General features: G+C 46.2%; 1 protein-coding gene across 4 annotated transcripts in view; it reads left to right on the top strand.

Annotated features, from left to right (window-relative positions):
- The window catches only part of GALNT3 (polypeptide N-acetylgalactosaminyltransferase 3), a 681,517-nt gene that overhangs the window by 617,483 nt on the left and 49,353 nt on the right, over positions 1 to 14,681 (top strand). For 3 of the 4 annotated variants that reach the window (XM_069225259.1, XM_069225260.1, XM_069225257.1), the window contains one exon: positions 5,123 to 5,238. The exons of the other annotated variant lie outside the window; for it this stretch is intronic. In XM_069225259.1, coding sequence (XP_069081360.1) covers positions 5,123 to 5,238 — 116 coding nt within the window. The remainder of the gene's footprint in view (positions 1 to 5,122; positions 5,239 to 14,681) is intronic. 4 annotated transcript variants of the gene reach the window in all.

Raw genomic sequence — 14,681 nt, 5'->3', positions numbered from 1 at the left:
GCAGGTGCAAGTTGTTGCCTTCTAATACATAACACTGCTCATAGCCGTAACCCGGAGGTATAGATACTTTGCTGGCAAATCAATGGTATGCACTCTGTTACCAAGATTAGATATATTAGAGAGGAACTGAGCACTCTTAATTTGTTTTGTGTGCAGAAGATCCATTTTACTACCAGCAAACGTCATAAGAGAAGTAGCTTAGGCTATTAAAGCTTCAATGCAGCTCTGATCAAATATATAAATAGTGGTGCGACATTCCTCTCTATGGGTAAAGAATGGGTTGCTCATCAAGGCAAGCTGGACAGGTCGGGGAGATGGGTGATAGCTTCTATAGGGAACAGCAGCTTACAATTAACATTATGTGTGGTCTATGCCACAAATGTTGATGACCCTTTAATGTTTAATTTTTTTCTCAGTGACCTCAGTATGTGACAGGACCCATTTGTTGTATGTGGGGATTTTAATTTGAGTATTCATCCATGCATAGACTCAACAACATCCTCAGAACTAAGTCAGGGGCACATGAGAGAGTCAAGTAACACATGCTCTCCTTGACTTTTGGTGGGCCTTTCGGGGAGACAAACCTGGGATTACCTTTTATTCTATTCTTCATGCCACATCCTCTTATATAGATGGATTCTTTGTAAGTCATAGTCTTTACCTACTGTGTTTATTAAATTAAATACTATGATTGTCTTGGATCATCACCCATTGTCACTATTTGTTAATTCAAATAATCTGGTGCATGCTGCATCTCCACCCCAATGGACTTTTGATAGCAAGTTACTGCTGGACTCAACATATATTTGTTTCATAGTTGCTGGCTTGAGCAAATTTATCAGTATTAAGAAATACTCTTCCACCAGCAATCATGGTTGGGGTGCCCTAGAAGTTTTTGTCGGGGATCAAACTACTAGTTATACTATTCTAAAGGGTAAGAAAAAATGGGCTGCGGAGACTAAATAACGGAAGAAACTCATCCAACTTGAGTTAGAATACTCATTTTGATATAGGTATCCAAATCATCAAGATTGCATCTCGTATATATTCAGGCAATTGACTGTTGCAGATGCAACTGAAGAAAATGATTTGGGACAGGGACCCCTCATAGTATTGGGTGAAACGTCTATTGTGCTTTGAGAATAGTGAGGAGACTGGTCATCTATTGGCCTTTCAAGTAATGAAAAGAATGAAAAAAACTTGATTTCAGATATAAAACGCCAATGGCAAAACTGTTACAAGCTGTCCTGAGATATTAGGAATCTTTTATCAATTTTGTTCCAGTCTTCAGGAGTACAACTGAGGGTATGATTGATAGCTATCTTCAGAGCGCAAGACTTAATTCACCGCAGAGCAGAGGGATGGGTTGGACACCACAGTCACCAAGGCAGAGATTGAAATTGCTATCACACAATTAGCAATGGGTAAAGCAGTGGGCCCAGATTCCTTCCCAACAGAATTCTACAACAGGTCAAACCTATTGTTACCCCACTTCTTTGTGATACTGAGGGGTATCACCACCATCTTGTGGGGAAACCTACATATCCATATTTGTAAAGAAGAATAAGGATCCACCTACTTGTGGCTAATATCATCCTATATCATTAATAAATTGTGATTCAAAAATGTATACGCGGGTATCATCAAACCAACTTGCAGCAGTTATAAATTAACTAATAAATCCGATGCAGTAGGTATTTGTTCCCTCATTGTATACCACCTCCTGCATCAATCTAGCCATATCCACTCTAGATGTCACAGGTGAACTGAATAGCACAATTGGGATGATCTTTTTGGATGCTGAAAAAGCATTTGACTGGGTCTCCTGGCGGAACCTGTGGACGGTTATATCTGAGATGGGATGCGGGCCAGGTTTGTTAACAAGGAGCAAATCACTCTACTCCTCCTTGACTGCCAGGTTCATCTGTATGAGAACACTTTTCAAGGCTATTCAAATCAGTTGTGGCACTACAGAGGGATGTCCCTTATCCCGCCACTATTTGCTCTCTGTTTAGATCCATATATTCGGGTATTGATATTATCCACTTCATTTCCACCCTTTAGACTGCATACCTTGGAGTTTAAGCTTTTAGCACACCCAGATGATATTGCAACTATTGGACTTTGCCTTTTTTGCAGGTTCATCCCCAGACTTTTTGCCTCCTTCCTCTAATTTCTTCTGACCTCTTGTTTTTGGCTCTAGGACTTTGAGCACTTTATCACTGCTGATCAGCGCTAAAGTGCAGGTGCTTTCCCTTCTAAAGTTGGTATAATTGGATTATACCTAATTGGCATATTTATTTTACCTGTAAGTCCCTTGTTCACCTGTATCTCCATGCCCAGGGCCTGTAAATTAAATGCTACTAATGGGCCTTCAGCACTGCTTGCGCCACCCACAGAAGTAGCCTTTCAGACATGTCTCAGGCCTGCTAGCGCAGGGCCTGTGTGCACAACTTGCTGCCACAAGGACCTGGCATCTAAATTTACTTGCCAGGCCCAGAACTCCCTTTTTACTACACAAGTCACACTTAAGTTAGGCCCTAGCTAGCCCTATGGGTAGGGTGCTATGTATGTAGAAGGCAGGACATGTGCCTGGTTGCGTGACCTGTCCTGGTAGTGACAACCAGCCTAAATGGTTTCTCACTGCTGTGAGTGCTGCCTTCTCATAGGATTGCATTGTAAATGCCCTGCCTTATGTCTAGGGGGGTTAGGGGGTTTTGTCTGAATTATGAGGGGTAGTGTAGGCATGTTTGGTATGGTTGTAGTGGTAGTTAGAAATGCTGCTTACTTGTGTAGGTGGATTTTTTATTATCATTACAGAAGTGCTACTTCTAGAAAGTGAGCATTTCTCTGTGCTTATGACTGGTGTTTTGCAGCTTGACTCCAATCCACGTCTGGGCAGAGTGACAGTTGAGCTTTGTGCATACTTTTCAGACAGGTTGTACAGAGGAAGGGTGGAGGTGTCACAGAGGTGCATCTGCATTTAGAATGGTCTTCCTGGGCTGAGAGAAGGGGGGAGGTGGGCACACATGTATCTGTAAAGGCTGTGCCCTGGCCTCATACAAAAGGGTTGTTTACTCCTGACTGATGTTTGGAGCCTGTGCTGGAGGGAAGAGGGGGGCACTCCCAGAACCAGTTGTAACTGGTTGGAACCTCCTCTCCCTTTCTTTGTTGAACCATTGTAAAACTGAGTATAAGTACAGGGGATTTTTCCCCACAATTTGAAGACACTCTGAACTAACTTGTTAATTAGACACAGAATGCTGCTGGAGGGACTCCCCTGGAACCGCCTTGGACTGCTGCTGTTGTGCTGACCTCTGACCTGCTGGGTCACTAGGAGGAACTGCCACTGACTTCAACCCATTGTGCTGGCCTGCTGCTGGGCTCTGCCGCCCTGTGCTCCACCTGTGTGTTCTCCAAGGGCTGGGTGCTGTGGCCCCTGACCCCTGCAACTGTCTGCTAAAGCGCATGAGGAGCGCTTTTCCCTTTTTATGCCATAGCAGATTGAGATCTTTTTCCTATAATCCAGTTTAGCGCCTTGAGAGTGCCTGTTCTTTCAAATCCTTAGCTTTTGTGGACCTGAGCGCTTTTTATACGCTTAACAACATTTCGCTGGAAGGAGTAATCACCTCTGCAACCCGGGCCTATTGTAATCGGAGTGCATCGAATGCACGTTCCTTGAAGTGCCCCCGGGGCACAAGAGAGAGGAAGCGGGAGGAGTAGCACCCTCAGATGTGCCCCAGGGGCGCAAAAGGCTGTCAGGAGGCTCCTCAGGGCACAAGCAGGCTTTCACCCCTGTTGCCTTTCAGCGCCGCGGCCCGAGTCTGGAGGAAGCGGGTCTCTCCCTGGGTGGGAGACCCACCGTTGAGGGCCTAGTGGGGCAAGAGGAGCTGCCATGGCACGACCGGGAGGTGAGTCGGCCTCCTAGCCCAAGCGGGTCTAAGGGCCAGACCGCCGCAGTTGGTAGGAGCCACGTGGCCTCCCTAGATGTGAGGGGGGCTGAACAAGCCTCCCTCAGCCTCGCTAGGAGGCCTCAGTTGTTCCAGGTGACCCCCGTGTGAGGAGCAGGGTCACCTCCAGATGCTGCGCAGGCTTGCTTGGTGACACCTTCCTTGCCCCCGGGCATATCTTGAGGAACCATAGGGCCTTGATTGTGGGGAGCACTTTATTGCAGGCCGGACAGAAGCCTCATTGGAGGTCCCGTCCCACCGAGGTCCACTGTTGGGCCCCACAGCGATCAGAGCACCAGACCTCCTCAGTAATACCGGGGGGGCCTATAAAGGATCCCAGGAGTGCCCGGTTTGGGGCGTGGGTCACAAGAGGGGCCATGGTGTAAAGACCAGAGGGAGTGCGTGCCGCCCCCCTCCCCCTTTAACATAAAACTTGCCCCTGTTTAGTGCATAGAAGTGCAGGGGGCCCCCCAGATACTTTGTGGCACTGAAGGTGCCCTCATCAATAGAAACTGGTACTTTTAAAGGAACACACACTTTTCTAATGTTCCTGGTATGGGCATTGTCGGCTTGTATGTTAACCTGTTTTCTGTTATGATGTGCCATATATTTGCTGATATTCATTTAATGGGCATGATATGCTAATATGTTTTCATGACTTGTCATACGTTTTCTAATGATCCTGGTATGGGCATTTATAATATTATTATGACAAGTGCATTTCTATAGTAATGTTTTTCCTGACTACTGCTTATGTTGCAGAATAATAAGTAACCTATGTGTTGTGTGACTACTGCTGGTTTCTGCAGAGTAACAGTATTGTGTAACGTTCTGACAGCTGCTTGGGTAGCAGGATATTACTGACGTGTTTGGTCTAATAATGTTGTGTACAATACAGTTTTTTTTTTTTATATAACTTGGTGTTGTGTTTCCTTTCTGGTGGGGTAGTGCATCACGTGTGTTGTGTGTGTGGTACAAACGCTCTACACATTGCCTCTGGGATAGGCCTGACTGCTCGAGCCAAGCTACCAAGAGGTTGAGCAGAGGTTATCTTGGACGTGTAACTCCCTTGCCCTGACCAGAGTAGGTGGGTTCTGCCTATCTTAGGTGCATACCCTAGCCAACCAGTAACCCCATTTCTAACAGCAACATTAACATTATCTCCCACATAGGCACTGCCAGCGATTGAGGATGCTACTAATACATTCAGGCAAGTCTCAAGATATATACTGAATAAGGATAAGACCAAGATCATAGCTAATGGTGATCCTGAAAATGCTGACTCCAGGTACGTCACATTGGCCAGGTATCTAGGCGTTCATATCTCTTTCAATTTGGGAAGCATAATTTCTCTAAACTACGAAGCATTAAATACGGAATTTCTTTCTTTTTAGAAAATGGGTTAGACTACATCTAGGTCATATTGGCATATTTAACTTTATGAAGATTGTTACCTTGAGACGTTATCTTTATTTAGTGTTGAGGTCTTAGAAATAAGGTCTCTACTTGGCAGTTAGTTTATACCCTGCCCAAGTAGGGACCCTCACTCTAGTCAGGGTGAGGGAGATACCCAGCTGAAATAACCCCTGCTGACCCCTTGGTAGCTTGGAACGACCCATCAGGCTTGTCTCAGAAGCAATGTGTAAAGCATTTGCACATAACACACAATAATACAGCAAAAACCCTAGAAAAGGATACCACACCAATGTTAGAAAAATAGCCAATATTTATCCGTGTAAAAGAAGACCAAAACAAGAAAAATCCAACATACAGTAATGAAGATATACATTTTGCAAGAATTGACTTAAGACAGCTCCTTGAAGTCGATAGCTCCGCCTGGAGGTATCACGGCCTTGTGAACAACAAATCCAGCAGTTCCGGCCAATTGCGGGGTCACGGGCCAGCTACGGTGTTGGGAAGACCCTTGGAAATGTAGGACATTGTGATCCTCGCAATGAGATCCGGAGTGCGGCGGCGCAGGCGTCGGCTAGCATCAGTTCCAGAAGTCGATGCAATGTCCGTAGTGCCCTTGAAGTCACACATGTTGCAGATCGAATTCCCAACTGATGACAAAGTCAGGAGCGCTGGCGTTGATTGCGTCGAGGCTGCCGTGTTAGGACAATGGAACGTGCAATGCCCACAGGTCACCGTGCAGGTAGCGGCTCGGTGACGGCATCCTGCAGCGTCGGTGAGGCCAGGGCTGCGGTGTGAAGCGGGCAGTGCGACGTGCTGTGTCTCCAGATTGCAGTGCGGGAATTGGCGTCCTCGTTGCTGAAGCACTCTTGTCAGTAGGGCCAAGGCGGCAGTACTACAAGGGGCTGCCTCCGTGTAGCGCCCACGAGTCGCTGTGCAGACAGTGGTGTCTGTTGATGATGCTGGAGTCAATGGTGCTGGGGTAGGTGGCCTAGGCTGTGGTGAGGGATGGGACAAGTGATGTCCTCAGGCCATGTGGCAGGCAGCATCATTGGTGTCAACGGAGAGCGTTGTCGGAAGGGATACCAAGATTGTGGTGGGAGCAAGGCGATGCGGAGTGCCGGGCCCACTGGTCATGGTCCAAGCAGCGGCTCAGTGATAGTGAGACCAGGGTTGTGGTGCGAAGCAGGGCACGGCTCCCTGCGGTGTCATCAGGACACGGTGCAGGCAGCGGCATAGTTGACGGCGTCATGTTTGTTTTTCTTCAGTTGCAGCACAAAACACACAGTTCCCAGTGCTATAGGAACATGAGCCTGAAGTCTTTGATATCCCTGAGACTTCCAACAGGAGGCAAGTACAAGCCCTTGGAGAAACTTCACAAGCAATATAAACAGCCAAGTGCAGTCTTTGTCCTCTTTAAGGGGAGAAGCAGCAACTGCTGACCAACCCAGCAAAGCACACACAGCAAAGCACACACAGCAAAGGGGCAGCACTCCTCCTCCAGCTCTTCTCCTTGGCGGAGGTTCCTTTTGATCCAGAAGTGTTCTAAAAGTCTGGGGTTTTGGGTCCACTACTTATACTCATTTCTGCCTTTGAAGTAGGCAAATTTCAAAGAAAAGTCTCTGTTGTTGACAAGATCCTGCCTTGCCCAGACCTGGCCCTAAACACACTCAAGGGGGTTGGAAACTGTAGTGTGTGAGGACAGGCACAGTCCTTTCAGGTGAGGGTGTCAGCTCCTCCCTCCCTACTCTTGCCCAGGAAGACTCATCAGTAGATGCAGGACGCACATCAACTCCCTTTGTGTCACTGTCTAGAGCGAATTCACAAACAGCCCAACTGTCAGTCTGACCCAGACGTCGATTCCACAGGCAGGCAGAGGCATAGAATGGTTAAGCAAGAAAAGGCCCACATTCTAAAAGTTTTGACTTGCATGTGTTGAGCGGATGTGGATGGAGACAGATGCTAGGGGTTCAATATTTAAAAGATTTGTTTACCTGGGCTTGTAGGTTGAAGTCCCCTGGTGTGTGGTTACAGAGCCTATTTTTGCAACCTGTTGTATTATTTAACAACACTGAGTCCTGATGATGTTCTGACGGACCTTTGACTGCCACTACAGGCCAAAACGTTGACATTAACTTCTCATTTGACAAGCTGAATTGAAAGTCAATAATATTGCTTGAACTGGGACTGAAAACCAGGCAATTATTGTGCAGAACTGTCATGAGGAGGGTTATAACCCCTTCTAGGATCTGCAGTTGGGATTCAGTCTTATGATCTTGAGTGGTTATATACAGTGTTGTTGTTTATGAAATGGACATTCATTGGAATTGTTGTACATTTTTTTGAACTTCCTGAATCCCATTGAGTAATATATTGGATTTTAACAGTATGGAGTTGTCTTATTCATTAATTGAAGACTGGTTAATATGTATGCATACTATATCTAAACAATTCCTCTAGGAGCATTTTTAAGTGAGACACTTTCTAAAAGAAGCATTTTCAAACAGAAAATCTGAAAACCAACTCTACCAAAATATGTATTTTTAAATTGTGAGACCCTATACTCCAAACTTCAATCTGTTCCTAATGAGAACCTGCACTTAAAAGATATTTAAAGCCAGACTCCATGTTAACCTATGAGAGAGGTAGGTCTTGCAGCAGTGAAAACCGAACTTGGCAGTATTTCACTGAACATGTAAAACACACCAATACATGTCTTACCTTTTAAATACACTGAACCATGCCCATGGGGATACCCAGGGCCTACTTTAGGGGTGTAGTAAAAGGGAAGGTTTGGCAAGGTTGAATTGGCAGTGCAAAACTGCACACACAGAGACTGCAGTGGCAGGTCTGAGACGTTTACAGGGCTACACCTGTGGGTGGCACAATCACTGCTGCAGGCCCACTAGTAGCATTTGATTTACAGACCCTGGGCACCTCTAGTGCACTTTACTAGAGACTTACTAGTAAATCATATATGCCAATAAAGGATAAACCAATCACCAATACAATTTAGACAGAGAACAAATGCACTTTAGCACTGGTAAAGTGTCCAGAGTCCTAAAGCCAACAAAAACTGGTCAGAAAAAATAGGAGGAAGGAGGCAAGGAGTTTGGGGATTCCTGTGTAAAAAGGGTCAGGTCCAACAAGTTATGTCTGTTCCCTTGTATCTTTAGATGAACTTTTTCAAAGAGTTAGAAAGTAATTGGCAAAAATGTATATGGCAGTTTATAAATCCATAATGTACCATAAAATATCTACAACTGCCTTGCGGTGAAGGGTGGGGTTGCACTTCTGTTTCTTTGGACCTACTTTATTGCCATATTTAATTTAAGGCTCACTGCAGTGGTTGGGGCATGGGAGCTTGCTGATTTATTCTCAGAGTATCAGATTTTCCCGCAAATGATTATACCAAGCAAAGGTTTGATTAATATGGCCTATTTTAAGCACACATGGTTTAAGACTCTATCAGTATATCTTGAGGTCTGGTAGGACATCCGTACTATCGGTCATATAGAGAGTTTGAATTAATTCACCTTGCTTGAAAATAATTATAGCCCACCCCATTTTATCCAAAACAGCTATCTAAAGTGCTGGTGTGGGTCAGAATTTTGGTCCTTTGGCTAGTTCTTTAGAAACAGAGTCCTCCTATTTTTTCATGATATAAGTAAGAAATATAAGCTCCCCAAAATTTGATTTTCGTGCTATTAACCTTTAAGGGAATTATTACACCTCCCTGTCTAATGAAATGAGTATAGATAGTAATAAATTCTTACAGAGTTTTGTTATGATATCAAGTTGCGGCTACATCCTTATCTTTTATTTAATCCCGTTGTCGCCAGAGGACCATGGTCAGCAAATATGAGGTTTTGTCTGCTAAGTTGTCACAAGGCATGCATTCTAATGTCTCTATTGCTTAAAGGCAACACACTCATTTTCTTGTCCACAGCACTTTAAATGTTTCCAGTCTTAAGACTCATTCCATTAAAATCCTGTATGATTTGTATTACGCACCATATAAGCTACATAGATGGGGTTAAAGGGAAACATCAAATTGTTTTTGCTGCAGCAAGCACTGGGTCAGACAATGCACATGCCTTTGAAACCTGTGATATTATTGCTCAATACTGCTGCAAAGTTTTTACATTCATTAATCAACTTCTGAGGACAGAGGTGAAATTTGTCACTAAGACTATTTCATTTGGTTATGTTCTTAATGTTACCCTCAACATTGTTCATGCTTTTTTTGCTATTACATCTGCAATATTAGTGATTGTTCGTGCATGGCTCCTGAAGGAGGCTTCAGATCCCTTATCTGTGTGGAAAGAGTTTGTATTCCTTTGTGAGTTGAAATCAGTGGTTATACAGAATCATCTTAGGTGCTGTAAGCTAAGAAAAATCTGGGAGACAGTCAGGCCAGGTCTTTCGAATCTCACACCTGATTACGAACTGGAAATATGAAGTAATTGGGACAGTCAGTGTTTTAGTCTATTCTTTAAATTCTTCTATGATTAATGAACTGTACTGGTCATTTCAGCTGTGCATGTCTGACGGTGTACTAATTATATTACATTTCCTTGGATGCTCTTTCGATATGTATCTGCATTTGTTATTGTTCTATTTAAATGACATATCTTTACAATAAAAAAAAGGAATGTCGACTTTAGTCTATTACGAATTGTAATTTAAAACCCTCTTTATTGATAAAGTTGAATTTAAATCCTGAAAATGTCACATTTAGAAAACTGTCACTATCTGATAGAGAATTCTAGATGCAGATTCCTTACCTTAGAATATTCTCCAGGCATCAGACAGGATCCGGAAATGTTTGTGAGCAGTACCCCTGCATGTCAGTATGTGGCGTTGTTTAGCTCCACTTGGCATAATCGGCTCTGAAAGTGGTGTGCTTGATGTTTACATAGGTGCCACCCCAGTGCACTGTCAGTTCTTTCCTATTCATGCCAGTCAAAGCTCAGCCAGAAAAGAGCTACTCATGGTCACTTTTTCTACTGACCTCTTTTCAACCCTTTTGTAGAAGATTTTTGAGATTTTGTCTTGTGGTGTGGCAGGGATGTCCACAAGGAAGGCTGGTTTCAAGCCCTGCACTGCCTGTCACTGGCAAATGTCAGTGACGGATCCACAGCTAGTCTACCTCAAGCACAACCATGACGCTAAGACCTACATTGATTGTCGCGCCATACACTCCAAAGCCTTGAGGGAACAGTCCCTCAAGCATCTTGCTGCTCGATATGCATTGCCCCAATGGTCTCAATCCCAGTCGGGAAGGTGGTCTCAGGATCGGTCGCAGAGTCCCTTCACTCACTCATCGTTACAGTCAAAGTAGTACAGGTGATCGGGTAAGTGCCACAAACCGAAAAAGAGTAAGAAGTCAAAGATGTCTTAGACTTTGACCCATCAGTTGAACTCATCCGACGAGTAGAATGAGTGTCAGAATTCAGGGTCTGGGTCCATGGTTGAGTCTGCACCTGTGCCATCTCTGCACCAACCAATAGTGCTCCCTGCCCAACTTTGTGAAATTTATGAGGCAATGAACCTCATAATTTGGCAGCCCATCCCCATCGGAGTGCCTTTGTGCCCAAGTACCCAGGAGGGACCTGTACTAGTCTATAACTGGCGGGCCCATTGGATCCATGAGTGGATCTGTACTGGTGAAGGTCAGGGCACCTCCACTTTCCCTGATGCTGGCTCCACTGCCAATGTCCCTGTTACCCACTGGCTGCGCAGAACCCATACTCATCCCAGATTCTGACACGGAGCCTGATGTGTGTCATCTGATGCCATCTCCAGGGCTGACCAGGCTGCAGCCCATGCCCTATTGTTTTGGGCTAGGTCTTGAAGATGATTGGGAGGGGCCACTGGACCCTGATGAATACCAGTCCCTAGATGTCACAGAGGACACCTAGTATGAGGATCTGGCAGATTCCAGTGGACTGGATGCATCCTCAGGTTTGGTTTCTCCTACTGTGACTACGAAAGAAAGAGCCTCATTCGCTGTGGTGGTGAGGAGAGCTGATGAGGTCCTAGACCTTGAACTACCCACTGTGCCTGTGAAGACAAATGCCTGACTGAGGTGCTTCAGCTGGGAGTCCCCACATCTGAATCACTTCTGCCGTTTTACAAAGCCCTCACCAACATCTTACTCGGGTTCCAAGCCCTGCACAGGAGATCCTGTAAACAGGTCAATTGCCCATCATCACCCCACCTCAAGGTACCACAGTTTCCTCATAACACACTCATCCCTGCAGAGCTTGGTGGTCCAAACCTCCACTTCCAAATTACATTCTGGTGCATTCTCCTCCACCCACCTGGGCAGGGAATCCAAGAGGCTAGATACTTTGGGGAAGAAGATGTTCTCTTCAGCCAGCCTGGTACTGCGGTGGGTGAACACAAAGTGCTTTTTGGGCCAATATGCCTACTTTCTGTGGGACTCGATTGCACAGGTGCTGTCTATGGTCTCAGAGGAGACCTGAGCCATACTTTCTCAAGCTATTGGTGAGGAGAGAGAGACAGCTAAATTTGCAATACACTGTAGCCTGGATAAGACGGACTCACTAGGCAGAGTGGTTTGTTTAATCTTCAGTGGCCTTACAGCGCTACACCTGACTAAGGGTGACTGGCTTTTCTGGAGATGTCCAAGCCTTACTCATTGATATGCCATTTGATGGCTCCTGTCTCTTCTGAGATAAAGCAGACTCCGTGTTAGATTGCTTCAAGGATTGCAGGGCTAAAGCCAGGTCCTTGGGCCTTCCCATGGACCATCGCCAACCCATGTCTGCCTTCAGCTCTTTTCTTAGTCACAGAAGGGGCTTCCAGCTGCGTGTCCAACTGTCCAGCCACCATGGCCAGCAGACTTCTCACACTTTGCCTGGCTCGGGACATGGCACCCACAGGCCTTGTGGGTCAGATAGCCAGAGGTTGGGTCAGTCCACCACCTCCCCAGCTGCCACAGCCTCTAAACCCTTTTAGTTTTCCCTCTGAACATCATGGGCACCAAGTGAGAGGCAGTATATGACATCACTTGCACCACTGGAGGTCAATAACATCTGACCGCTGGGTTTACAGATTGTCCAAAATGACTATTCCCTCCCCTTTGTAACTACCCCTGCACCTATGATACCTACTTGTGACAGACTGACAGAGGACCACATCTCATTACTCTGCCAGGAAGTGTAGGCTCTCTTGGCGAAGGGAGCCATAGAGATGGTGCCAGCATCAGAAGTAGGTCATGGTTGTTATTTCTGCTTCTTTCTGTTACCCAAAAAGGACGGATGCTTTTGCTCTATCCTAGGCTTGCACCATCTCAATTTTTTCCTGAAAAAGGAGAAGTTCAGAATGGTCATACTCCCTCAAGTCCTCTCTGCCCTTGACCTGGGAAACTGGATGGTAGTGTTGGACTTGTAGGACGCATTCCTGTCCTGCCTGTCCACAAATGGTACATGCGGTTCATTGTGGGCCACAAGCACTTTCAGTTTGCCGTGCAGCTCATCTGCAGAGATATGGAGTTCCAGTCTTCCCCCTATCTCGTCACTGGCTCTCAAAGGTGGGCTCGTCCCAGGGGGACACCTCCCATCTCCGCCTGCACTCATTGGTTTCACTATCAATGTGCCGAAGTCACACCTGATCCATTCTTAGATGATCCCTTTCTGTAAGCTGTTTGGTCACTGTGCAGTGTCGGGCTTATCCTCCCAAGTGAAAAGTCCAGGATATTCAGGCTATGATACCGATGTTTCCACCTCTATCCTTGATTTCTGAGAGACTGACTTTGAGGCTGCTGGGCCTCATGGCCTCCTGCATCCTGCCTGTGATGCATGCTCATTGGCATATGCAAGCTCTGCAGTAGGACCTAAAGTTCCACACAGCATCAGGGGAATCTCTCTGACATGGTCCACATCTCGGAGGGCACTGAGTCAGCGGCAGACTCCTCTCCCTTCCGCAGCCAGATCTGACAGTGTTGACAGACGCATCACTCCTGGGCAGGTGCAGCCATCTGGGTGAGGTGGAGCTCAGAGGACTGTGGTCTCCGGCAGAATTCAGACACCACATCAACTTGTTGGAGCACCAAGCAATCCAGTTGGCATTGAAAGCCTTTCTACCCACCATCAAGGGAAAGCTAGTGCAGGTGTCCATGGACAACACAACCCCCATGTGGTACTGCAATAAACAGGGTAGGGTGGGGGTGCGGACCTTCTGTCAAGAGACACTGCGCCTCTGGACATGGGTGGACCATCAGGGCATTTCCCTGGTGTTTCAACACCTTGTGGATGCTGTGAACGTCAGAGCAGACAAACTCAGCCGAAGATGCCTAGTGGATCACGAGTGGTGTTGCCAACCGGAGGTGGTGCAAGGTCTTTTTTAGCAGTGGGAAGAGCCTTGCTTAGAGCCGTTTGCCACTGCCAAGAATGCCAAATGTCAGCAGTTTTGCGTGCTGGAGTTTCCAAGGTGGCTCTCTCTCAGAGATGATTTTCGTCTTGAGTGGAGCTCCAGCCTCCTGTAAACCTTTCTGTCAATACCACTCCTGACCAGAATTCTCAAGAAGATCAGGAACAACTGTGACCAAGTCATCCTTGTGGCTCTGAGCTGGACTCGGAAAGGCTGTTGTTCATCTCCATCGGTCTTCCGATCCAGCTGCCTGTTCGCGAAGATCTCCTATCGCAGTAGCAGGGGAAGATCCTCCAGCCAAACATGTCAATGCTCTGCCTTGATGCTTGGAGATTGAGTGGCGACAGTGGACATCTTTTGACCTTCCATCTGAAGTCTGTAATGTTATTTTGGCAGCTCAGCATCCCTTCACCAAGACGGTATACACCGGCTATTGAAGCAAGTTTGTGATATGTTGTACAAACAAGCAGAGCTCTGCATTGGGCACATTGAAGAGTTCTTTGTCTGCTATCCATGCTTTTCTGTGGCTGCACATCAGCTTTCCCTTTTCAAATCCGTTGTTGTAAGTAGGTTCCTTAGAGACCTTCAGCACGTTTCCTCCAGCTTCCTTCATTGTGCGTCAATGGGACCTTAATTTGGTTCTTACTTTTCTGATGTGCGCTCTCTTTGAGCGACCTCATAATTGCCCTCTTAGGCTCCTCACTATGAAGTCGGACTTTCTGGTGGCAATTACATCTGCCCAGAGGGTCAGTTAACTTCAGGGTCTGTCACCTCAGCCTCCGTACATTTCTTTTTACCCATACAAACTGTCCCTTCAAACTTAAGAGGCCTTCTTACCGAAGAGAGCCACCTCATTCCATGTAGGTCAGTCCATCACCTTGCCTACCTTTTATGCTCCACCTCATCCCTCTAAGGAAG

The sequence above is a fragment of the Pleurodeles waltl genome, chromosome 3_1 (genome assembly GCF_031143425.1).
Source record: "Pleurodeles waltl isolate 20211129_DDA chromosome 3_1, aPleWal1.hap1.20221129, whole genome shotgun sequence".
Lineage (NCBI taxonomy): Eukaryota > Metazoa > Chordata > Amphibia > Caudata > Salamandridae > Pleurodeles > Pleurodeles waltl.
The sequence above is the reverse complement of the archived record's forward strand: the minus strand, read 5'-3'. Positions and strand labels throughout refer to the sequence as shown.